At 41.7% G+C, this 24,741-nt stretch overlaps 2 protein-coding genes across 2 annotated transcripts in view; both read right to left on the reverse strand.

Annotated features, from left to right (window-relative positions):
• The window catches only part of LOC106579883 (uncharacterized), a gene marked incomplete at its 5' end in the record, with an annotated part of 38,844 nt that extends 18,026 nt beyond the window's left edge, over window positions 1-20,818 (reverse strand). Inside the window, 3 exons of the mRNA XM_014160213.2 lie at window positions 7,094-7,301; window positions 13,431-13,526; window positions 20,648-20,818. Of these exons, the coding sequence (XP_014015688.2) occupies window positions 7,094-7,301; window positions 13,431-13,526; window positions 20,648-20,818 (475 nt within the window). The remainder of the gene's footprint in view (window positions 1-7,093; window positions 7,302-13,430; window positions 13,527-20,647) is intronic.
• A 1,146-nt stretch (window positions 20,819-21,964) lies between these two features.
• LOC106579885 (transmembrane protein 230) lies at window positions 21,965-23,608 on the reverse strand. The gene is made up of 3 exons (XM_014160216.2): window positions 23,177-23,608; window positions 22,768-22,890; window positions 21,965-22,626 (listed from the first exon to the last, which is right to left on the reverse strand). Exons 1-3 carry the CDS (start codon window positions 23,270-23,272, stop codon window positions 22,486-22,488), a joined length of 360 nt encoding a protein of 119 aa, XP_014015691.1. The 5' UTR covers window positions 23,273-23,608; the 3' UTR covers window positions 21,965-22,485.
• Between the last annotated feature and the right edge of the window lie 1,133 nt (window positions 23,609-24,741).

A 24,741-nucleotide genomic window follows, 5' to 3' on the forward strand; every position in this document is an offset into this window, starting at 1 on the left:
TATTCAGCTTTCCAGGATGTTTTCCCTTCAGACAGCAGTGAACAGAGGTAGCCTTGTGATTAATTATGCGCCCACAGGGTGCAGGGTGAAACACCACACTGTGTTTAAACAGGAATTACAGTGACTAACAATTGACCCCACATTCCTGACAGGGGCTGTTGCTTTGGTTAATAGTAAGGTTTGCTTGCCGAGGTAGGGATTGACCTGCTTAAACACAGACCCAGCCCTTACTGGGCGGCGTTCAGTTTCTGTTTCCATAAAAAGGTCCCTTTAATCCCAGGTCAGTGTTACTAGGAGAACTGACAGAGCACTCAGAGAGAGGAAATGTGTGCTGAAATGATAACAGGTGCATGAAAGACTTCATCTACTGGCTGATATCTCAAAGTGAGGGATCCTCCCTGAGCTGCCTATTTCCTATGTAGGCTTTTTCCCAAACAGCAATGGAATTGATTCTACACCTAGTGAGTGAACTGGAGGAAAAACACTTTCATGTGCAACACCACACAGACTCTCTCTCACACCAAATCCCTGTGTGGCTAAATATTGCGAGACATTTTAAGCTCATTAAGATTTCCAGCACCTCTAAGAATGATTAAGAAACAAACACAAACCATGGAATTTTTAATGGCTAATTAAATCCAAATGCATGCGAGTGTGAGTGTGTAGTGCCAACTGGCTTACCAATGGGGAATTTCTCATTTGACCATCAAACACGTAACCATTTCTTGCTCCCCTCCTGCCTGTCCGTCACTACAAAGGGACTGCAACCCCCTTCCCACACCACCCCTCGTAATTCTCTCAGGTTACCATAGTGATGAAACTAAGAATACCCCAGGCTGGGCGTTTAGGTTTGAATTCAGTTGCTGTAGCAACGGGGAGAGACGGCGGCAAAACACTGGGAAGGGAGGGTCGATCACAGGGGTTTGTGCCTGTGATTTGAAAAATGACACGTGGAAGAAAACATGTTTGGATTTAAAGAATGGGTAAATGGCTTGTGACTGATAAAACAGTGTGAAATGGAGAGAGAGTGAGAGGAAAAAGAGCGCGAGAGAGAGAAAAGCCTGTTTTCATTTGAATCTGTGGTCAGACAATAGCCCTTGACACAGAGTAACAAATGCAGTTTTATTTTAATTTGAATATTTCTTTTCTTGCCATGGTCAAAATTGCTTCCATTCATAAAAAAGCAATTAGGATAAGATAGAAATAAATATGTGCCCTGTCAATGATTGCTTTTGTTAAGATGGACAGACAGGTCTCTACCACATTACTTAAAATATGTTCCAAATTTAAACTGTGGAGAATTTCCAATCCATCCCAACTCAAAACAAAAATATGGGGATCTGAATACTCATCAAAGATCACCAAGTATTGATCAAAACGGTTAAGCGTCCCATCGCTGCATTCCACAAGGAATACAATGAGAGGTTATGGAGAGGTTATGGAGGGAATTTTGATCAATAATTCACCGACTGCTACCAATGAGTGAGAGACCTCTATGACCTCAGTGAGCCTGCAACACTCCAGCAGAGACATAGATCACTCCCCCTTCGTCTGCATTAGCACAATGTCCAGAAGTCCTCCTCTACACTAGTCTCAACACAACACAGAGGCAGAGAAACAATAGCTGCTGCATTCTCCTGTCTGTTCTCCTCACTGTATTTCCACACCCCAGATATCAAATGACGGCTCCAGTCACCATTAAAATGAGCTGCTATTCTGGCTGGTGTGCAGTGAAGGGTGGAAAATGGAAACACTATAATCCACCCGCATCCCTAAAACGTACCACCCTCTTCACATTAGCCAGAGTCAGGTTCTCCCCCACTGGGTGGCATGTTAAAAATCACTCAGCTCTTTCTGAGCTGCACTGCTCATTGCACTGCCAGAGAACTGGCTAGCCTGTACTCTGACAACCGTTTTTATGTAACCATGGCCTGGGGATTTTAATATACAAGGACTCTCTCCGTGGTGTACTGCATTGTGTTTAAAATCACTGTGCTCCCATGCTTACTTAATTGAAACTAGTGTTAAAATCATATTCATTTTACCCACATAATTCCAGTGACCTCGCAGTGCTAGCTGTGCCACTAGATATTCTGGGTTCAAGTCCAGGCTCTGTTGCAGCCAGCCGAGACCGGGAGACCCATGGGGCGGCGCACAATTGGCCCAGCGTCGTCCGGGTTAGGGGAGGGTTTGGCCGGCAGGGATGTCTTTGTCCCATCGCGCACTAGTGACTCCTGTGGCGGGCCGGGCGCAGTGCATGCTGACACGGTCGCCAGGTGTACGGTGTTTCCTCCGACACATTAGTGCGGCTGGCTTCCGGGTTAAGTGGGCATTGTGTCAAGAAGCAGTTGGGTTGTGTTTGGGGGTACACACGGCTCTCGACCTTCGCCCCTCCCGAGTCTGTACGGGATTTGCAGCGATGAGACAAGACTGTAACTACCAATTGGATACCATGAAATTGGGGCGAAAAAAGGGTACAAAAAATAAAATTAACCAAAAAAATTGAATGTTGTAATGCGCGGGGATATACAGAATTTCATATGCTACAATAACAGTGGGACCTATGGAGGAAGACAGATCATTATGAGAGGCCTCAGTTTTGTTGTTCTTTGTCTGTTCCGTATGTGTTTAAGGAAGATGGGCAGAGGTGCATTGTGGGATGTGTTTTGATTTGAATACAATCATAAGTCTGGGGCTGGAACCCAGCCCCTGGCAGCCCACCCCTCCCTTCCTCCAAAATGTCTCTCTTCAACCCTCCTCTCCCCTAATCACTTTAACCCTCTTATGAATAGCTCTTTGTCAAACGATTACAGGTAACTCTGTCCCTCACTCTCTGTCCGGCTGTGTTAACCCCTGCTCACATGTTCAAGCCACTGCTTGACACATCCAAACAACTTGGCCAACTTCAGCATGACCTGCTATAGCCTGAATCAAGAGAACATGCAATTTAGAAGCAACTAGTCAACCATGGTCTGTGACAGAGCACGAAAGTGTGTCAGTGTGTCATCGCTGTTTTTAACAACACTGTATTTGACACTTACTGTAAGTCGCTCTGGATAAGAGCGTCTGCTAAATGATGTAAACGTAAATGTACTAAAACATGACTTAGAAATCACCATGTGTATATGTTCATGCACATGTGAGTTCTCTCATAATCCCTTCTGTATTCCACACATGATGTGCTGGTAAATAATTCACAGTTAGATTGACTTTCCAAAATATATGCAGCATTTTTTGGGGCTCATTCAGGCAATTCCAACCTCTTTACTTGCATACTAACATGATGCATCAGTTTAAACCTTTTGAAGTGAATTCTACATAATCAATCAAGCCTTTCAGTGATGTGGTGTAATAACACACATGTTAAGTTTAACTTATAGCCCTATCCTTGTAAATTACTCTTCCAACAGTAGGTAACAGAGACCTGGCTCAAGCAAAACTTCTCTCTTCTCTCAGGTCTGGGATAAGGTAGAACATCCCAGAAAGTGTTTGGGCCTTAGAGAAGGCTTTCATACAAAAGCTCCCAGGCAGCACAATACTGGGCCTGATCTCCTTCCCCCTGCTCTGATCCCAGGCCCATGGGACACACCTACAGCGTTGTGAGATGAAGTAACAGAGCCTTTGTCTTGACGGAGCACCTCAGAGCTGGAGAACATGCCACCACCTCACTTTACCCCTACCTACATGTACAAATGACCTTGACTAACCTGTACCTGACTCGGTACCGGTACCCCCTGTACATAGCCTCATTATTGTTATTTTATTGTGTTCCTTCTTTTTATCTTTTATTTTTGCTTTATTTTATTTCGTAAATATTTTCTTAACTCTATTTTCTTAAAACTGCATTGTTGGTCAATTAAGGGCTTGTAAGTAAGCATTTCTCGGTAAGGTTTATACCTGTTGTATTCGGCGCATGTGACAAATAACATTTGATTTGGTGAGATTCACGGGTCCAGGCTGCTTTCTTCTCTTATTGTGTCACTGTTTTGCAAACGTCTCCCTGGTCCAGTTTCAGCAGAAATACAGGCTGCAACTGGATCATGTGGATCGGCCTCAGCTGCCACCTATGTTCTGGCTTAGGTGGTCAAATAGGGTTATGTTCACTAAGGAAAATGTAAATTCCAACTAAGATTTGTGGTGGAACAAGGCTAATTTATTGAGGTTCTCTAATGTGTGTATTTGTGTAAGGGTGAAACAAAGCTATGACTCCCCTAGCATTTAGGGCTCACACTGAGACCGAGTAATTGGGGCCTGCTGGGCTGAGTCTGTTTTTTTTGCTGCTGTCGTTCTACCCCCTCCACACCGTCTCCACTCATTTACTTCAGTAGAGAGGACACATTTGATCTGCCCTTTTTTAGAGTAAGTGCCTCTGACAGGGCATCCAGTGCAGGGAGACTCACAGGCCAGCCTGGACTAAACATTTCCTCAACAAGCACAACTCGAACAGACTTCACCAGTCAAGTTGACTGCACATTCAGTCACTATTTATTTGTCTGTTCCTCTGTTCTGTCAGGTGATTGATGTTCAGTCCTCCAGGGTATGTTTAGAAAATAGACACGGAGGAAGAAGGATGTGGCACTGGGAAGCCTCATTCAAAAGGGTTTCTGATTCCCTCCAGAAATAAGAGATTTGCAGAGCAGCCTGCACAAGTAATCTGTCTGTGTTTCAGAGGGATTGGCTTCTAATGGGGTCAACAGAAGAACATTACTCTGTTGCACAGACACAGACATAGACCCAGCGAGCACTCCTCAAGCACTCACTGTCATCAGAAATACACCTGATATCCTATCGGAACAACTGGAGGTTAAACGCATGGCAATATTATGCCCTCATCCAAGATAACGCTTCCTCTCATTCTTGCATGTGACATTTTTAGGTTGGGGGATGGCATCAGGGCAAGTTTGTACATGAGAGACAGAGATGACAGAACAGTCTTATAGGCTCTAAATAAGGTTTAGCAACAGTGAGTAATTTCTTCCCCTTACTAAAAAGTTGCTCTTGTTGTCCCTGAGCATAGACTGCTTGAGACAAAGACCAGGAAGTGGTTGTGTTTCATACTGTCTAGTGAGGTGGGGCTGTGGTTAAATCCCAAAACATTTTAATTTGAGGGTAGAATATATTAGATCTGCAGTGCTGATATGCTTCACATGTTGCCATCTGCCTACAGAGGGAGGGGAGCTGAGAGGATATGAGGCAGACAGAGGTTAAGCAGAGCCCAGACACACAGAGAGGGAGAATATCCCTCATCAAAACTAAGTAACAAACCGTTAGACTGTTGTTGTATCTTTTCTGTTGTTTTTACCCCCATAGATTCAGTGATGAATTCTGGGTCATGGAGCATCACATGATAGCCCTAAAACAATAACACTGTTAATGGTCTATCTATGGGTGGGCCAGTGCTCTCCAGGCCATTCCTGAGTGGTCAGAGTCTGGTGTGTGTCCAGTGCATCGCAGGGTCCATTTGATCTTCAGCGTGATAGCTGAATGTATCTAGTGATCGTTTTTAAATGAAAACCAACTCTAGGTGGACTTGAAAAGCTTCCTGCCAGTTCAATGACCTAGATGAGAGGGTATGGGATGGGTATGGGATGGGGGGGTAACATAGCCTTTGTCTTTTTTCTCAGAGAGACAATGACTAGATTATGGTACTCAGTGAAAGAGAACTCTAATATTCCATATGCTTGATCCATCCTCCTTACAGCTAAACAAGGTCACCCCTCTGAATACCAATAACAAACTGTCATCTGACCACCAGCCCCCACCTCAGCCCCCACCTCAGCCAAGCATGTCTCAATTTAACCCCACTCTCTTCAATCCATACTCCACTTGCACTCACATAAACACACACACACACACACACACACACACACACACACACACACACACACACACACACACACACACACACACACACACACACACACACACACACACACACACACACACACACACACATCCAAACACAGCCCCGCCTGTCATCCCACCCCCTGACTAACATATTTCCGTCCTCGCCTAGTCCCTGTCCCAGTGCCCTGCCCTACCACACACACACACACACACACACACACACACACACACACACACACACACACACACACACACACACACACACACACACACACACACACACACACACACACACACACACACACACACACACACACACACAGTCTAATTACAGGGCTCTTAATTGATTACCTATTTGGAGTATTCTCACCTGAAACCTCCCAGCATTCAAAAATACCAGTGTAGCCCCCTTCCCCATCCCAACTCAAAACAAATCAGCTGTACTTGAATGCACATTCCCAGCCAGCTCCTCGTCAGGGGAAAGGAAGGCTGAAAGGAAGGTCACTGAAAGTTGTTTTAAGACAATGCAACCTTATTGCACGCAATCTCTTCAGATATAATCAGATACATTTGTCAGGTCCTTCTCTTCACTCCTTTGAGATACCACAATTGCTATCGTCGAGTCTAGGTAATTGAGGTTAAACTCTCCTTTGTCCTTTTCCCATACGCTGCACTGTAAAAAAAACACTAAAAACACTGGGCTGTTGTGTGCAGGCAAATGGCTCCCAATAAACAAACAGGACAAAATATTAAATTGCACCAGGACTCTGAAAGTGAGAACCTGTCACGCCCTGACCATAGAAAGCCCTTGTTTCTCTATGGTGTAGTAGGTCAGGGCGTGACGAGAGGGTGTTCTAGTTTAAAATTTCTATGTTGGTGTTTTGGTTTGGTTCCCAATTAGAGGCAGCTGGTAATTGTTGCCTCTAATTGGGGATCATATATAAGTAGCTATTTTTCCCACCTGTGTTTGTGGGGATATTGTTTTGTGTTTGTGCACCACATAGTGATGTTTCGTTGTTCGTTTAATGATTTATTTGCTTTTGCTTAAAGTTTCACTTTGTAATAAATATGTGGAACTCAACATCCGCTGCGCCTTGGTCCCATTCCTACAACAACCGTGACAGAACCAAAAGGTTCAAATGTTCAGTCATGCTGTATAACTGCAATTACCACAATGCCTTTCCTGTGCATTGCGTAATTTGAAAGAAGCAGTGCTAAGACATAGATCTGGGACAAGAGGACTCACCCTTGTATTTGGGATGCACACGTGGTGCGTACACTCCGAATTTGATGAGGATGGGAACATTGTAACCCAGGCGAACCCACTCCACCACGTGCAGTGGGAACAGGTTTGGGGTGATGGCTCCTGTAGAAGGGGGGGATAAGACTGCAACTAAGCTCTGCAGTCCCCCCAACCCTGGCTCGTACCACCGCCTCCACACCCTGGGACGTACCTGAGGAGAAAGCACACAGGTAACAATAATACCATGGAGGAAGGCTGAGCATGACTGGTGAATCTGCAGTAAAACATGTTAATGCCTGAACAGTCAACAGTCAACACACTCAACATAAATCAATATTTAAGAGCTCCTTAACATCCACAAACTATGTGGATCTGTTCCACATAGGTTTGAGTGTCATGCAGAACCAGATAAACTTTGAGTTTTTTTCTAAATGCATTCAGTGGAATTTCTGGTTACACATTCCAGGAAGATATTGAGCAAATATTCAATTTATCTTTTGCCTGGCAGAGAACTGATGATAAAACCGCTTTGCAGCAAAAGCATCGCTTCATGAGAGGGAAGGGGAGGACAAAGAAAGCAGAAACAGGGCTAAAACCAAAAGGTATGGATAGAGAAAAACTGGAAGGAGATTGAGAAAATAACAAGCAGTAGGCCTAAGGGGAAAGAGACTACTGTAGATAGCATAAACACACATTTAAATGTGAATAAATATTTATGAGTTGGATGGCAGCCTGAATATCTCCAGAGTATGCTCTGTTTAAAGCAGGCACACAGAGGCCATGTAAAACAATGGTACTCCATTTGGTGACAAGATCACTAGGCTGCAACCGGCTCTGTAGACATGCTGCAATCTCATTAACGACACTTGGGCCAGAGCCTGTGTTGTGTTGTCTCTGCAGCTCGTTTAGCCTGGTGATTAAGTACTAATCTCAAAGGGCTTACCTGTAGTCTTTTTATCGAGCAAAACACGACAGCGAAGGTACAACACTACATAGACTACATACCCCTCTGCGCAGTCAATGTATGCATTGTACAATATGCTGAGTTTCCCTGTACTTGGGCGGGAAACAACTGTGAAAGAGCAGTAGCCAATTGCGTGTTTGTGTTTGAGTCTGTTATTAAAGAATGTGAAACAATGCTGTGTCTGTTTGCTGCTTTTCATTAAATCATGTATGGCTATTTTTGTTAATATGGGCCGAATATTAGGCTTGCCTACAAGCCTATAGCCTACGGACATTTGATCAGTTATGGAAATATTCAGTCCATGCGAAAATATAAGAATCTAGTAAAAGGCCAACATATTTTTCAATAAAAATTGAATATTTGTCACATGACTATAGAAATGGAAATAGAAACAGTGTGATTTTAGAGACTCAAAGTAACAATAGCCTACTGTATGATTAAAGGGACTGCAGTCAATCTGTTACTGGGCTCACACCATCATTATCATTAGACACTTCACATAATTCAAATTCCATCAAGTCACATGCACAATTCGATCGCCCGTCATTCATTCACTGTCATCAGTAAGGAGAGACACATTGGGTCTAACAACACCATAGATCTAGGACTATAATGTAATACTTCTTTGTCATGAAATGTCATAACCAGTTCATTTTGTTTATAAGCCCACAAGGCGACTCATTTGTTGTCATTCTAAATGTCCTGAATAATGGTAAGGAAAATACTGTTGGCTGTTGGGCAATAGCAATAGGCCTACACAATTGTGCACAATGGACTAGGTCTTGATGGGTTATCTCCAATTTAACTGGGGAATACAACTATATCCCAGACAATGCTCGGATTCGGATCCGAAAGGTGATGAATGGCCTAAAGGAGAGAAGCCTGGAGACCCAGGAAGAAACCGACCAAGTTGTGGACCGTGGTACACACGGCTTGCGCTTATTTGGGGAGAAAATACATTCTTTCAGTGGCGACCCGTCATTCAGGGCAGGTGGGGCAGAGCCTGGTTTGAGCCCCCAATTTTTTGAAAAAAAGCAAACAAACAAATACATTTTTCTTTTGGGGGGGGGCTTTCCTGTTTTGCATGTTATTTTGGCATTAAAATGTTTCAAATATCATTTTGCGAACAATGTAAACAAATGTATGTATGTAAGCCGCATACAAAAGCCGCATACAAACATGGTCTCTTTTTGTTTTCTTGAGTAAGGCAGCTCTAAAAATGCAGGTGTTTCAGCCTAGCTCAGTGCTTTCTGTGGTGGTGGGGCAAGCCAGCAGAAAATACGAAACATTGCGCCGTGATTGTCTCAGTGTTCTATCACTCATGGGGACACTACGTCACCGCCAAGTCTAAGGGTAGAAGCTAGAAAATTCTAGCCCCTTGGATGATGCCATAGAGTTACATTAGAAGTGCCCATCCAAGAAGCCTCAAGGTCATTGGCCACAGATAAAACGACATCAAATCACATTATATCTACAGTAGCTTTGTTTGGACTGATCATGTCAACATCATACTTTCAAAATCTTAGCTAGCAGTCATCATCATGAATCAAGTCGATAATCTACTGGTAAATTATTTTTAATCCTTCCGTCATCTGAAGAGAAATTATAGATAAAATGTATGGGTATCGGCCATTGGACATAAACATTACAAAACAAGTTGGAAATCACAAATTCCACAATGTAAGTGTTTTCACTGACATTTTCAACCTCTCCCTGTCTGAGTCTGTAATACCAACATGTTTTAAGCAAACCACCATAGTCCCTGTGCCCAAGAATACTTAGGTAACCTGCCTAAATGACTACCGACCCGTAGCACTCACGTCCGTAGCCATGAAATGCTTTGAATGGCTGGTCATGGCTCACATCAACACCATTATCCCAGAAACCCTAGACCGACTCCAATTTGCATACCGCCCCAACAGATCCACAGATGATGCAATCTCTATTGCACTCTACACAGCCCTTTCACACCTGGACAAAAGGAACACCTATGTGAGAATGCTATTCATTGACTACAGCTCAGCATTCAGCACCATAGTGCCCTCAAAGCTCATCACTAAGCTAAGGACCCTGGGACTAAACACCTCCCTCTGCAACTGGATCCTGAACTTCCTGACGGGCCGCCCCCAGGTGGTAAGGGTAAGTAACAACAAATCCGCCACGCTGATCCTGAACATGGGGGCCCCTCAGGGGTGTGTGCTCAGTCCCCTCCTGTAGTCCCTGTTCACTCATGACTGCACGGCCAGGCACGACTCCAACACCATCATTAGGTTTGCCAATGACACAACAGTGGTAGGCCTGATCACCGACAACAATGAAACAGCCTATAGGGAGGAGGTCAGAGACCTGACCATGTGGAGCAAGGAGAACAAGCTCTCCCTCAACGTGATCAAGACAAAGGAGATGATTGTGGACTACAGGAAAAGGAGAACTGAGCGCGCCCCCATTCTCATCGACGGGGCTGTAATGGAGCAGGTTGAGAGCTTCAAGTTCCTTGGTGTCCACATCACCAACAAACTAACATGGTCCAAGCACACCAAGACCGTCGTGAAGAGGGCACGACCGTCGTGAAGAGGGCATGCCCCCCCTCTACGCTGCTGCTATTCTCTGTTATTATCTATGCATTGTCACTTTAATAACTCTACCTACATGTACATATTACCTCAATTACCTTGACACATTGACTCTGTACCGGTACCCCCTGTACATAGCCCCGCTATTGTTATTTACTACTGCTCTTTAATTATTTGTTATTCTCATCTATTACTTTTTTTTCTTTTTCTTAAATCTGCATTGTTGGTTAAGGGCTTGTAAATAAGCATTTCACTGTAAAGTCTACACCTGTTGTATTCGGCGCATGGGACAAATAAAATGTTATTTGATTTGAAAATTTGATTTGATTTGAGTGGTTTGGAAGGAATCATTGTCGCTAACTGCAAGCATTGCAAAGCCATTATTAGCCTGCTATTCAGTGGAGTGGCTGTGTGGTCCAAAGTCTAAGATTAAGGGTTTCTTTTCCTAGTTTCAAATGATAAACATAAAAAATTGGACATGCTGTCAATGAAGCACAATTTGTGCCGCGCTCAAAACAATTGTTAACTGCTAAATCTGACTTTAGTGAGTTCAAGACAATTGGGAACTCAGGAAAAACGAGCTACGACTGGGAAAGTATGTTTTGAACTTTCGTTGAACCCAGAATTGTAAATCCGGAACTCTGGCCTCTTTCTTGAGCTACGTCCTGAAGATCACCGACATTATCATGATTCAACCTTTTTTTTCAGAGTTCCCAGTTGTCTTGAAAGCACCATAAATCTAGAGAATGCCAGACTTTGATGACAAAGTTTGATGACAAGATTTGCCAACGAAGGACTGCCGTGCCACCTCCTGTTAAAGTGGGCACAGCACAACAAGGTGAGTCCAAAAATGTCTTGTATGCTTCTGCATAAATTATGTAATATGCCAGGAAGATATGTATACTGTAGCTAAGAAAGTAATACTAAGTGTATGTTGTGTAGTAAACAGTTAGCAGCCCATGTGCCTCACCCTAATAATTTGGTCTATTTTCACCTCTTAATTTAGCCTACTATTCTGACTTGGTGGTGCACATGTAGCCTATAACCTGTTTTTGAGAAATGTAGTCTTTGAATATTGTAAGAGCTTTCATTGTCTGCTTATATGCCCCCTTTATTTATCCTACAGTTCTGACTTGGTGTACACTGTAAGAATGGCCCATGTTCTGAATTCTGTTGCTGTACATTTCAAAAGTGCTGAACAAATAGTTATATTAACTACGTCCGTCCTAGCTTGCTCATTAATGTCTTAATCGAAATTACTGATTGCCTCTTATCCGCTTGTTGTCCCCTTATGCCATAGCTTGTATATCTCAATTGTCAGTAGAAACCACATTTGTTTAAGCAAGTCAGCCATATCAGCTATGTTTTTTTTTAAAGGCAGTAAATGAGGCTGAATGAACCGTTTCGCTGCCAGACAAGGCTCCGCTGATAGCCAGGTGTTGCAGTGGTAATGTGTTGGGACTGCTGTTGGGACTCTGCTGTTGGGACAGCTTTATGTAGGCCCTAACAGTTTGTGGGCACCGTTCTTCACTGTTATAGTGCAATTAATGTGTTGTTTAGTGCTGTGTTGTGTAATGGATTTGCTGGCATGCATCCCACATAATTTTTTTTTGCCCCACCAAGATTTCCATGCTAAAATCGCTAGTGCAGTCTTTAAAACGAAAATGCATTGTAGAAACTAGAAATAGACCTAGATATAGTATAGGCAGTGTTTAACCTTCAGCCTTTATATAAACATATGAATTAGTTTATATACAATATTCTGCCCATATGAACGAATGCATATATAATATTTATATTCATACATGATTTAATGATGTAGGCCTATATACAATATTTATAGCCATACATTACCGGTACTTAAAGAAAAGCAGTAAACATAAACATTGCTTCACATTCTTTAATAAAAGACTCATAAACACAATCACGCAATTGGCTACAGCTCGCTTCACAGCTTCCCAGGGAAATTCAAGGTATTGTATGCCTCACGCAGACGAAAGAGTAGTGGAAGGAGTTTGCTTCTGCTGCACTGTTCTCTGTAAAATATAACGCGTTGCGGCAGTGCTTCACTCAAAAGGGGACACTCCCTGATAGATGGTAGGGCAGCAGGCCCCTCACCCCTCCCTCCCCTCCCGATCCACAACCCCCTGGGGTCCACACATGGCCTCGCTCCACTAAACTCCCCTCCCCCCTAGAAGCGTGCTTTTTGGATGGGACCAGTATAAATCCCAGATTAATCTAAATCCGCACCATCAGATTTATTTTGTACATTAGGATTTCACCCCATTCCCTTGTACACACTTGTGTCTAGACCCCCCGACCCCCTCCTCATCACTTTCCCCAATCTATGTCACGTGTACATAGTGGCTGATGTCAGAGACTTATCAGTATGATGCTTTGAATCATATGTTCTAGGGAGTGCATTCAGAAATGTCCACCAACCATTACATGAGAGCCAAGGCCTTGGACTCTTTGCCATTACATAAGCGTCCATGTAAACAAGGAATGTAAAGAGAGTGGTATAAACTCCAGAGGAAAAGACATTGGTAATTAAGGGTGGAAAAGGATGAAGAGAGACAGAAATGATGAGAGGCAGATAGTGAATTGAATGAGAGGATTTCTCTAGAGGCACATTTTATATGATGAGTTTTACAGTACATAACTTCACTATATTGATGTACCATTGTAATAGAAATGTATGAAGTGAATTACTTGGGTAGCTAGGAGAGCAAGGCAGGTGTAAGGAGAGAAACCAATAAAATGTTATGAGCATAGCAAATGCACTGTGCAGTATTATACTTACGCAGCAGACAGAGGGCAACAGCAGTGGTGACACCCAGAAGCCACAGCCTCTCCAATCCCATCGCCGTCCCTCACACTGCTTTACATATCTCCCAACCTGAAAACACAGAAACACACACTCAAATCAAATCTCTGACATACAGTAACACACAGCCTTCAATACTGTACAAGGACATTCCCACTGCATCTGGCATCAGACAAGACCAAGGTAATCCTCCAAGTTAACATCAACCCTAAAGTATTTCATAATCCCTACTTCAAACTGTATTCCAGTCTGTTGACAGCTTGATAACTGACTGTATTCTGTAAAAAGTCTTTGCCCACTGCAAAATTGGATGTCTGATTTGTGATTTGGATTTGGATTAAGGGAAACGTGCTTATTTAAACTAGCTTTGGGAGTGAAAATATATTGATGTGTGTGTGTGTGTGTGTGTGTGTGTGTATGAGTTTGTGTGTATCACCATTAGACAGACCTGTGGGTGTCCCTGTCACTGATATGGTCAAAAAGATGAACCTTCTGCCTGTGATTGGTCCAGCTCATACTGTAGGTCTTGTCTCATGCTAACTGGGCTAACAGCTTTAGAGAGGTGACACATGCAAGAGGAAAACATCAGGTTCTTCTCTGTTTATCTCGTCATCCCAACCCCTGTCTAATGGTCAATGCACTTTCAATTCATATTTCCTCTTGTGTTTCAATATAAAAAAAATACCATTCACAGTATTCGAGAAGAGAACCCTGTAAATTCCATGAATGTAATTTCTATCTCTGACATTGTGCATTATTGCACCGACCCACTGAATGTGAACCGGATATTACTGTAACCAGAGTGCTCAATAATCCACTTCCTAGAAAGAAGAATGGATGGAGCCTGACAATACAAAGGGTCAATAAAGCTTTGAAAACTGAATCTGTGTTGCACTGTCTGGCCCATGATGTGTTAAAGTAGCAACATACAGCTTAAAATCATCTACAGTTTAAGCTTTCCCCTTTCCTCCACACACACATATACACTGTATCCTCCCACATACGCAATGCAGAGTCACTAATACCAGCTTATCACTAGTGTAAGTTAATTACACTAATATAAGGAGGCTATTTTTAGAAAGCTAGGAAGTGTAATAGCAACAGATATGCCAACTCAACTCACGTGACACATTTGGTTTCATAGTAGTAACTTGACATAGTAAACAGATCTGGGAAGAATAGGTTAGGGATATTGTTATCTTCTGCACTTGTCTGATAAGGGTATGGGACTCAGCGGGACTCTTTAGTCCTGTTGGGAATTAGCCATGGCATCTGTCCTGAGTTGGTTTAATCAGTGTGATATTTATCACTGATTTGGGGGCAAGGCAACAATGATGTTATTATATGAGAGTAGCAGAAATGGCAACATGGCCATGGGCTATGTCACAACCAAAACAAAAGTCTCTCCTCTCTGAATGGAAAAGGAGCAACAGAAATTGTTTCACAGGGATACATGATACCTACAACTTGCTCTGACAGGACAGAGATGGAAGGAATAATGATGTCCTCTCGTTCCTGTCTTACGCCTGAAATGCCAAATTAAATCGAACAATGCCCATCTCATTCAGTTTTTTTTTCTTCATATTGCACTAGCTATTGTGTTATCATCCCTGCAAAGTGACAGAAACACACGATTACTTGTCACTGGAGCTGATTGCACAGCACTGCATCATTCTCTGAGGTAGAAATAGTCTTCCTAGGTAACAGTTTTCATCCTTCAGCCACATGGCATCCAATCGAGCACCCAGCCAACCAACCCCCTCTCATGTCATGTTGCTGCTATTGAGGGAAACCTCATTTAACTGCTAAAATGTTTATTTTGGATATCTCTTTATACATGCTTATCACCTATAGGTACTTATATCACCTGTCAAATTCTTTAGAGTTTCTCCAGCCTTATAGTTGGTGCTTTGGCAGGGCAGTTGAGAGAGGAGAGCCAGACATCAGACCCTGCTGTAGGGTTCCAGGTCTATAGGTGTAGACAGGAGAGACAGAGGACAGCACCCACCACTATTCTGTGGCTTTAGGTATGACCTGTTTCCCAGGGCAGGAAGTCCCTTAATTTAAATGCAAACAGAGGAGGCCTACAAGTTTATCTCAAGATGCTACATCATACGTAGTAATGAGGGGTTGCATAGGTCACTGATAGTATACATGTTGAATGACGATGCTTGGAGATGCACAGTACACAAAGCATCATATCAAAGTGCCTTTAATCTCATAAAGGAAAAGCAAATTGGGTGCCTTTAGAATGATTATCTCTCTATCTTCAAACGAATGAGAGGACTCAGTGTTCTTTCTAAAAGCATATTGTCAAGAGAAATCATTACAATTATGGGAGCTGCTCAAGGAGGGTTCTGATTTTGCTTCTTCAATGAAAAAGTTGCTAGTTGCATACAAATACACCAAGTCAATTATTACGAATTATTGGATTATGTTAATATTGCCCAACAGTCATTTAAGTTTCTTTGACTAAAACCTGGTTTTAGTTTACAGGGTTGGGAGTGGTAGCTAAGCCCCTTTTATACAGTCCTGAACAGCAGACAAATGCAGCTCTGCCAGGATCAACTGTACATGGAGCAGATGCGGGTTAGGAAGTGAGGGGAGCTGAGCCTGAGGATATCTGAGGGGAACACGGAGACGTTACATAAGTGTCTAAGTCACACAAAAGAAGCCATTGAGGGAGATCCGGACCGTTCTGTCATACTAAGTAAGACTGTTCTGTCAGTACACAACCAATACACAACCTCAGACACTCAAATAGTCTGGGCCTTTTCTCCCATAAGTCTGGCAACCAATGCAGTAGACTAATACACACTTACACAGAAGACATTTTACTTTGAAATGACAGTGTAAAGACTTTCAAACCTGTTAAAGCTGCAATATGTAACTTTTTGGGCGACCCGACTAAATTCACATAGAAATGTGAGTTAGAGACCTGTCATTCCCATTGAAAGCAAGTTTAAGAAGTGGTAGATCTGTTCTATGTGCTCCCGTTCTTAAGTTCAAACAGCTGAAAATACAATATTTTTGGTTATGGAAAATATTCGTCCGAGCAGTTTAGATGGTATAAAGATTCTCTACACAATGACTGCTTGTTTTGCCACTTAAACTGAAATTAGGCCAACCAGGAAATGGCGGAGCGATTTCTGCATATTGCACCTTTAAGAATAGTTGCATCTCTTACTGGGATTCAATGAGACAAATTACTTTGGACGGCATCCTTGTGAACACCTAGCCTAATCCAGTACTGCTGCTCCCAACCTTAATAGTGTAATCGAATTAGAAATCAAAGATAAAGGGCATCCGTCAGCAGCACACTGTCCTGTATATGCTTGTACAAACAGTTGGTGAATTTGTATTAAGCACTGCTTGCCATAGCAGAATGACAGCCATTGATCTCACTGACAAATATACCATACAAAACCTTCCATCCATCCCCTGTGAGAGAGCCATCATACATAAATCCATAATCTATCAAGACTGTTGTCTTCTCCGCAGTAAACAGTTGTCAGCAAATACTGTACCATAACCTGCCAGATTGTTCTCTTTACAGGGATGCTTGCCATTTTGATGACATTATAAATAACATGGATGGTCTATCCCATCTAAATGTGGCACAGCGTGCGTGGCACACACTTACAGTAGCGCTAAGGGAGCAAATCACGGACAGGGCTGAGCTGGATCTCACAGGTAGGATGCAGCACAGTTTGAAGAGCACTGCATTAAGAGGTAAAGAGGTGAAAACATGGAGGGAAATTATCCCCCCAGGCCAGGCCAGTAGTAAGCCCACTGAGAGTAAACCCCACCACACCCAAAAAGGTTTCGCTGAAATCGCACCCAGACAAAACCGCAAATGTGTACATCAAAGTCATAACAATAGAACACGACACTCTCCATCTGCCTAACTCTCTACGTTCACACACTTGGTAATACATACTAAGAAAATCCTATCGGCCTAGCAGCCAAGGCCCATCTGTGATGTTGGTGATAGAGACGGACCTGATAAGCAGCTGTATTACTTTCTTAGTAATCCTGGTTAATCCTGCTTGGGCCATGGCCTCAGAACAGGCCTGCTGGGTTTGATGGGGGAACTGAGGGCCCTATTGCAGGTGCAAAGAAAGAACACTCCTACTAGTAAATCATAAACAAATAAAATATTCATCCACTGTACATCGCACCAGATTACTTCATAAAAGGAAAGGGTTAAGGCCAACAATCAACATTTTACTGACCGAATTAGCGAGTATAGAGACCAAACTCTTCTTTCAAGGTGTAACTCAGCGTAGCGGGGGGGGTGATACGTCTGTCATCATTGAGACCCATTATTAATAATAATAATATGGTTGGTACTTATATTTGTGTGTATTGTACTGTACGCATGTGTGAATTGGATTTTTTTTCATATCCCAACTCCCTCTGAGAGGTCTACATCTTGTGTACTGACATCCTCCGTTAATTCAACCAGCCCTTTAGAGTAGTTTGCCCCACCCCATGACCTCTGGTGGCCATGCAAACCTTAATTTAGGGTCAACCACTGCATTGATGTGAAATGAAGTGTCTCAAGGCATAGATAGCTGATTGCTGCACCTGAGCTAGAATACTTCACACGCAAAAACCACATTGGCCTTGTTAGAAGAAGGAGAGAGACGAAAGTGAGATGCTGCCCACATGTCTTGGTTGATCGAAAGAAAGCTAAAATAAAACTAAAGAACCCATTTGGTTCTGGAGGTTTATTTATACCTCACCAAGTCAACTCTTACCATCTATGACTGAGAAACACATTCAGAGTTTCCAACAACACCGCAGATTGAAATGGCCATGTCTATACAATGGTGCCTTTGACACTGCATTCAGCTGAATACGTCTTAATAAATATCCCTTTCTCTAATCTCCTTTAGGTTTTCCCTCAAAACTCTAAGCGGTTTTGTATCAAATCCGTGCAAGAAACAAAAACTTGCTTTATTACACCTCGATGCTAAATAATAACGTTTCGTTTTGCAACTTAAACAGAGTTTCTATTGGAGAAATTCTGTTTGGTTCCATTTTAATAAACGTTTTGCAACAGAATTGGTGGAATAAATACACCCCTGAACACCCAAACACACAGTTCACTCTCACAGCAGCCACATACAGCGTCATCACTTTGCTCATTGTATAATTCCTTCTCGCATATATCTGCTTTTCTTGCTCTCACCTTTTGTCTTCGCTTGTGGACTTCAGTGCACAACACAACAGCTGTCTGTGACCAGGTGTAAAAACCTCTCCGAGCCAAAACTTCATACTATAACCGTTAATCACTACACAGCCTACATCGTTGTCACCATATTAATGTTATAGTCAACAAACTAGAACAAATGCGTTAGTAAACCCACAATCCAATACGTGTGTACAATCACACAGTACAGTGTACAGCAAGCAGTTACCTTGACTTGGAAGAGTTGCTGTGTTGGATATCTTTAGCTAGCTAGCTAACATTAAGTAGCATTCCTCTCTGTTTGAGTCAGCTTGTTGAGTAGGCTAAATTAGCTGCATTAGCCACATAAGTGAAAGGTAAACTAAGAAGCTAAAATACAACAAAATATAGTTAGCTCTCTCTCTCTCTACTGCTTCTCCTTAATTTTTGAAGAAATATTTTTTTTCTCAAAACTGTTCAACTCTTGTCCTTTCTCTCTTTGAGTCAACAACTCACAACATTTTATGCACTGCAATGCTAGCTAGCTGTAGCTTATGCTTTCAGTACTAGATGAATTCTCGGATCCTTTCATTGGATGGACAACATGTTAGTTCATACTGCAAGAGCTCTGATATGTTGGAGGACGTCCTCCGGAAGTTGTCATCATTTCTTGTATTGAATTCAATGTACCCAGTGGAGGACGGAAAATAGCTGTCCTCTGGCTTCACCATTGTGCTACTCTAGAGGGTGCTGTTAATGCTACTGTGGACCTTCATTGCAAAACTGTGTTTTAATCAGATATTTGTTGACGTGAATATATTCAGTACAGTTTTATCTAAAAAGGATAACTTTTTTATGTTTCACTATTTTTATTTTTATGAAATTCACTCAAGAGGATGGTCCTCCCCTTCCTCCTCTGAGGAGCCTCCACTGTGCAGAACATAGAACCACAGAGTCCGGTAAATCACTAAGGCCCATGGATGAACTGAGCTTTACAGTTGGACTTTGGTCACCTGAGTAAGCAATTCAAATCTAAAAAATCAGCAATACAAAAACATCACTCTGATACAATGGACACTTTACTATATCATGAAATAAGTGCCATGGTAAATAACTGAACTATTTAGCATCAATGATGCCCTTGTGTCATGACTCATGAATTGCCACAGTCCAAGTGAGGATATCCAGTATAAGTCATTCATAAACATAACAAACAGAAGAACTGAAAGACACAATACATGGTCTTTCAGAATGAAGTCAGTCTCAATAACCAAGTGTGGATTGAACTGGTGACTCATTATAGAGTAGCTGAAGCAAATATGCATCATATTCTGTTGGGTTTTTGCCTTCATCCACATTGGGGGATGGGAGGGTTTAGTAGCAGATGCTGTTTTCATTGATCAGTTTTCAAACATAAAGAAAAATATAATATGTGGCATCAAGGCTGATATCTGAATGCAGTAAATAAGTAAAGAATAGGAATAACATCATATATCGAGAAAAAAAATTCTGAAAGTCCATTGTTATTTTAGAGTAACTAGATGGTTTGTTTACAATGATGCCCCATGTCATAGTCTCCATATCAGGCAACAACAACAAAAACAGGTGCCTCTATTGTCTGACATGGACTGATAGGAAAGGGACCCAACCTGAATACAAAATGACCATTCTGCTGTGATTGAACATTGTTCTCAGTATGCATTCATTTAATGCATTAACTAATCTTAATTTCACCAAAGGTGAATAGTCTACAAGAACGGACGTCAACACAATGCACTTCAGGGAATATTCTGCTTGTCAGACTGTTTTAACGGTAGGTTGAATAGGCTACTTGAGACAAAAGTATAAAGCTACAACGGAATCTTTGTCTAGACTAAAAAAAAGTGTGAGGAAATGTGTGTTTGTGAAAAAAAGTATATTCTATTATAAGTGAATGTACATTTGCAATAAAAGTGGACCACATGTGTAACTCACATAAACTGTTATTCACGTGTAGGATGTGGCGGAGTCCATTTACCTTGCTCGAGGCACTTCTCTGAGTTGACCAGAATACAATCAGTCCATCGGGTCCTTTACTTTTTTCAGCAGTTGACGTATTTAGGCTTTCATTGGTTATTCTAAAGTTTGATACGTTTGACTTAAAAATGCAGGTGTTCGCATATTTTATAAAAGCGTGAAAGTCTGTCTTTCACGAGCCCCTGATAGGTGCTGACTCAACAAGAGTGAAGATAGGAAAAGCTCAGTTTAGATGTAGCTGTAGCAGTATTTCATTCTATTCTAAGTCATTAAATCCCATATAACGACAGAGAAAAACTTAAGGAGTGCCTAGATTGGTTTATAATAATTTGAAAGTTTCCGAGCATATTTAAATTTTTCTCCTTCGTGCAGCTTTGTCCAAAGTTATCCAAAGTGTAGTAAAAAGGAGCAGTAGAAAAAAAATATCTGAATCCATTAAGCGCATTTATTTAAGTAATGCGTTGCTCCAAAAAATCCCCAAATGATGTGCACCTCTCAGCTCCACCCTACAATGACGGAGAATGTGTAAGAGTATAGTCGTCTATTCATGCACTACGTTCCTCGCGGTTTCTTTCCTTCCTCGTATCTCCCTCCTCCTCCCTAAGATATGCACTCAGTTCGAGCGCTCCAGACAAAAGCGCTTTTCCGTGGGAGAGGACGTTTTGGAGACCCTAACAAAAGACACATGCTATGCAACGGGACACGTCCATAAACAATGACAATGTCATGTTGCCTATACCCCAAGTCATACATTTTAATAAGGGTCCAAATGTAATCCAAAATGCCTTGCTTCTGTTCTTCTCATGTCTCTTTTTATGATGCAATGATCAATAACGGCTTTATTAAAGGGGTAAATACTTTGCCCCACAAAGTTACAACAAAATGCCTTCACAACACCACATTTTTCAAATCAATATGGGTGGGATAGTTTTCCTATATGAATAGATGTCCCTCTAACAACTTGTTTTTTAATGGTTTTGGGTCGGAGGTCGTTGGGGTTAACTGGTCCTAGAGACCCACTCTTAGTGGTAATCTCGTTCCCAAACACTTCCGTCCAAATGCAGAATAGCCTGATGAGGTTACATTAGTGGCAAGCCCTACCTGCTTGATTTAGGCAAAACTTCATCTACACTACCAGTAGCATCATTTACCCAAATATGTCCAATAATAGCTCTCAAACAAACACAGATCTTACATTTTAGAAACATTTGGTTCAGATCTCAATGGTTGTCTGTAGAATATTGGGTTTGTTTTTTCCCCACTGAGAAAACTTTGGAACACCACATGGGGGCGTGAGTTGACACAAAAGTGAAGATGGTTGTTTATGATAGTCTTTATTTGAGCTGGTGCACAACCACAATTGCCTTTCTTTTCAACATATGGATTCACTCCTTTGCCAGTGGCAATGCCTCTCAAACTTAGTTAGTAGATATCTATACCAAACACTTTGAGCTCTGTATTGTTGCGTGACTACTTTTCCCTCTTGACTCTCACAGGCCTAGCAGCACACCATATGGAGATCAAAGGATTGGCATTAATCACATAAGATACTCCTACCAGCAAACGCTACAGGAAAGCACAAGTGACATTTCAACAGAAAAACAGTCAACTTTCAAGTTTAGCCATAATGTCTCAAACTCATGGTTTTGTTTATGGTAACAGTGATCAGGTATAGGACTAACAGTTGGACAATAAATTCAACTCATGCCTCCCTCACCGCTCAGTGTTTTACCAGCACAGAAATTACATCAAAGGACATCTGCTTTAGGACTAACCTGGTCTGTCTGATTACTGTATTAAACAACGCTATATAAAAATAACATGAATCTCAGGAGTGGCTCAGTCATCAAAATCTGGTATATCATCATAGGAGTAACCACGGTAGCCCTTTGACGCATAGTAAGCTATCCGCAGGTGATAGAATCCAGGAAGGAAAACCAGGATTCCAATGATGAGAACAGGCACAGTCCGGTCAGCATGCTGAAACGAATGAAGACAGAAAATCGATAAAATATTGATATCTAAGGAACACATTAGAATGTGTCAAAGTTAACTGTGTGAAAATGTATTTGTTGTAAAACATGACAGGAATGTACAAATAGACTTAACTTTCATACTCACTGTGACTTCAAAGTATCCTGCCAATAGGAGGGCTCCAATGGTGATTAACAGAGAGCCAATCAAGAAGAGGCCAGTGGCCAATGCAATGGCTTTGTATGGGACCTTGGGTGGGCTCTTTTTGAACTGGGGCGATAAATATGACTTAATAACAACATAATACAGAGTATCAAACATTTTGTCATTTGTGTTTCACCAAACCATCCCGAAAGGCTTTTTCCAATACTGATATTACAACATTATTTCATATACAGGGTTGATTGATGCAATAATGATATTGGACTATGTCTATAGTTACATAATGTTGATAGATTCCCATAATTGCCATGGGCAGTTCATTTCAAATGGCCTATAGATTCCAGAAATCCATTCCAACCCTACCAGGCCCATTCTAGTACTCTCAAGCCCTTACCTGCAGGTCAATGTAGCCGTCATCATCACTGGCTAATTTGGAGTACCTGACCTTAGTGTTAGGTATTCCATGTGTTACACTGTTGCGAGCTGTCATCTTTGCTTTAAATTACAGGAAACAAAAGTATCACTCTTGCTTAAAAATGTTGCATTGTTCTGTTACATTGGCAGCCGATTGTATCATTTCATATTGAGAAATGCTACACTGATGGCGCCCGCCTAGTCGCTACAATGTTGCTCCTCTCGATAATTAGCCTAGCCTACGTTGTAACCAAGTTTAAATAGAAAGAAGGGTACCGCCGTTTCAGATAAGAAGTTAAAAAGAGAGGTAGCCTAATTCTGTAGAACTTCAAACGATGGTCTATAGTCCACCTAGCTACTCATGCTGAAGTGACCTCTTCCGTTGTTTCGTCTGTACAACGCCTGCGCAATGCGCATTTATTTTCTCCATATTAGATGGGTGTATTCATTACGAAAATCGTTTACCTTTTAAGAACCAAACGAAGCAAAACAGAGCAAAATGAAAGTTTATATTAGACAAATTCCATTTGCTTTCGTATAAGAAACGTTTTGCATCAGAATGGGCAGAATGAATACATCCCAGGTCCCTGAAGTGTATTGGAAGTAACCTACCACTAAGGGGCGCTGCCGTATCACAGCTGAAAAACTATTTGGTACCGCTCAAGTGAATCACAAGAAATGCAGACTATATAGGCTATAGTGGTCCTGATGTTATTTCATGTGCATTTAATAACTTTTTGAGCGTGTGAGTTCCTCTTTGTCAAAGAAAATTTAGAAAACTGATGGAAATCCCTTGGATTACGTTAAGTGACATTTCCCTTCCCTGCTTCAGTTTGATCCTCCTGATGTAATGGAGGTGATGGTGGTAATTGGTAACTTAAAGATATCAGCAGCAGGTCATGATGAGATTGGTTACTCTGGTGAAATCAGTGTCTTCCTCGTATATCTTCACCAAATCTTTGCAAACTGGTATTGTTCCTTAAGATTTGAAAATTGCCAAAGTTATCTCCCTCTATAAAACTGGGGATCCAAGATCTTTTACAAATTATTGCCCAATTTCTGTACTAGAAAAATTGGTGTTGAAACATTTAAATCAACACTGTATTCTATATGAGCACCAATATGGTTTCCGTAAAAACTACTGCAACTTGTGAATCAAATCTTTACAGTCGTTAACAACAATGAATACGCTCTTGGCATCTTTTTAGATTTATCCAGATTGTTTGACATGATTGATCATGAAATATTACTTTCTAAATTGCATTATTATGGTTTTCATGATTATACATTTAATTCGTTATATAGTTATGTTCATGATAGAGAACAATTTGTTTATGCAAATAACTGTGCATCTACCAGGGCCAAGACATCATGTTGTGTGACACAGGGTTATAATTGGGCCTTTGTTATTCCTAATCTATATCAATGACCTTGCTGCCGTGTCTTCTACCGTACTTCACATTCTCTTTGCTGAGGATACCAATTTGATTTTATCACACAATCATTTTGATTCACTAATTAATGAAGCCAACTCGGGTAAGGCCA

Source organism: Salmo salar, chromosome ssa20, assembly GCF_905237065.1.
Source record: "Salmo salar chromosome ssa20, Ssal_v3.1, whole genome shotgun sequence".
In the NCBI taxonomy this organism is placed as follows: domain Eukaryota; kingdom Metazoa; phylum Chordata; class Actinopteri; order Salmoniformes; family Salmonidae; genus Salmo; species Salmo salar.

Excerpts from the sequence above, each read along its gene's own strand:
- LOC106579885 (XM_014160216.2), bottom strand. The coding sequence starts at position 23,272 with ATGACAGCTCGCAACAGTGTAACACATGGAATACCTAACACTAAGGTC. Across the intron at positions 22,891-23,176 it reads ACGGCTACATTGACCTGCAG|TTCAAAAAGAGCCCACCCAA; the intron begins GTAAGGGCTTGA and ends TTATCGCCCCAG. Across the intron at positions 22,627-22,767 it reads CAGGATACTTTGAAGTCACA|CATGCTGACCGGACTGTGCC; the intron begins GTGAGTATGAAA and ends CATTCGTTTCAG.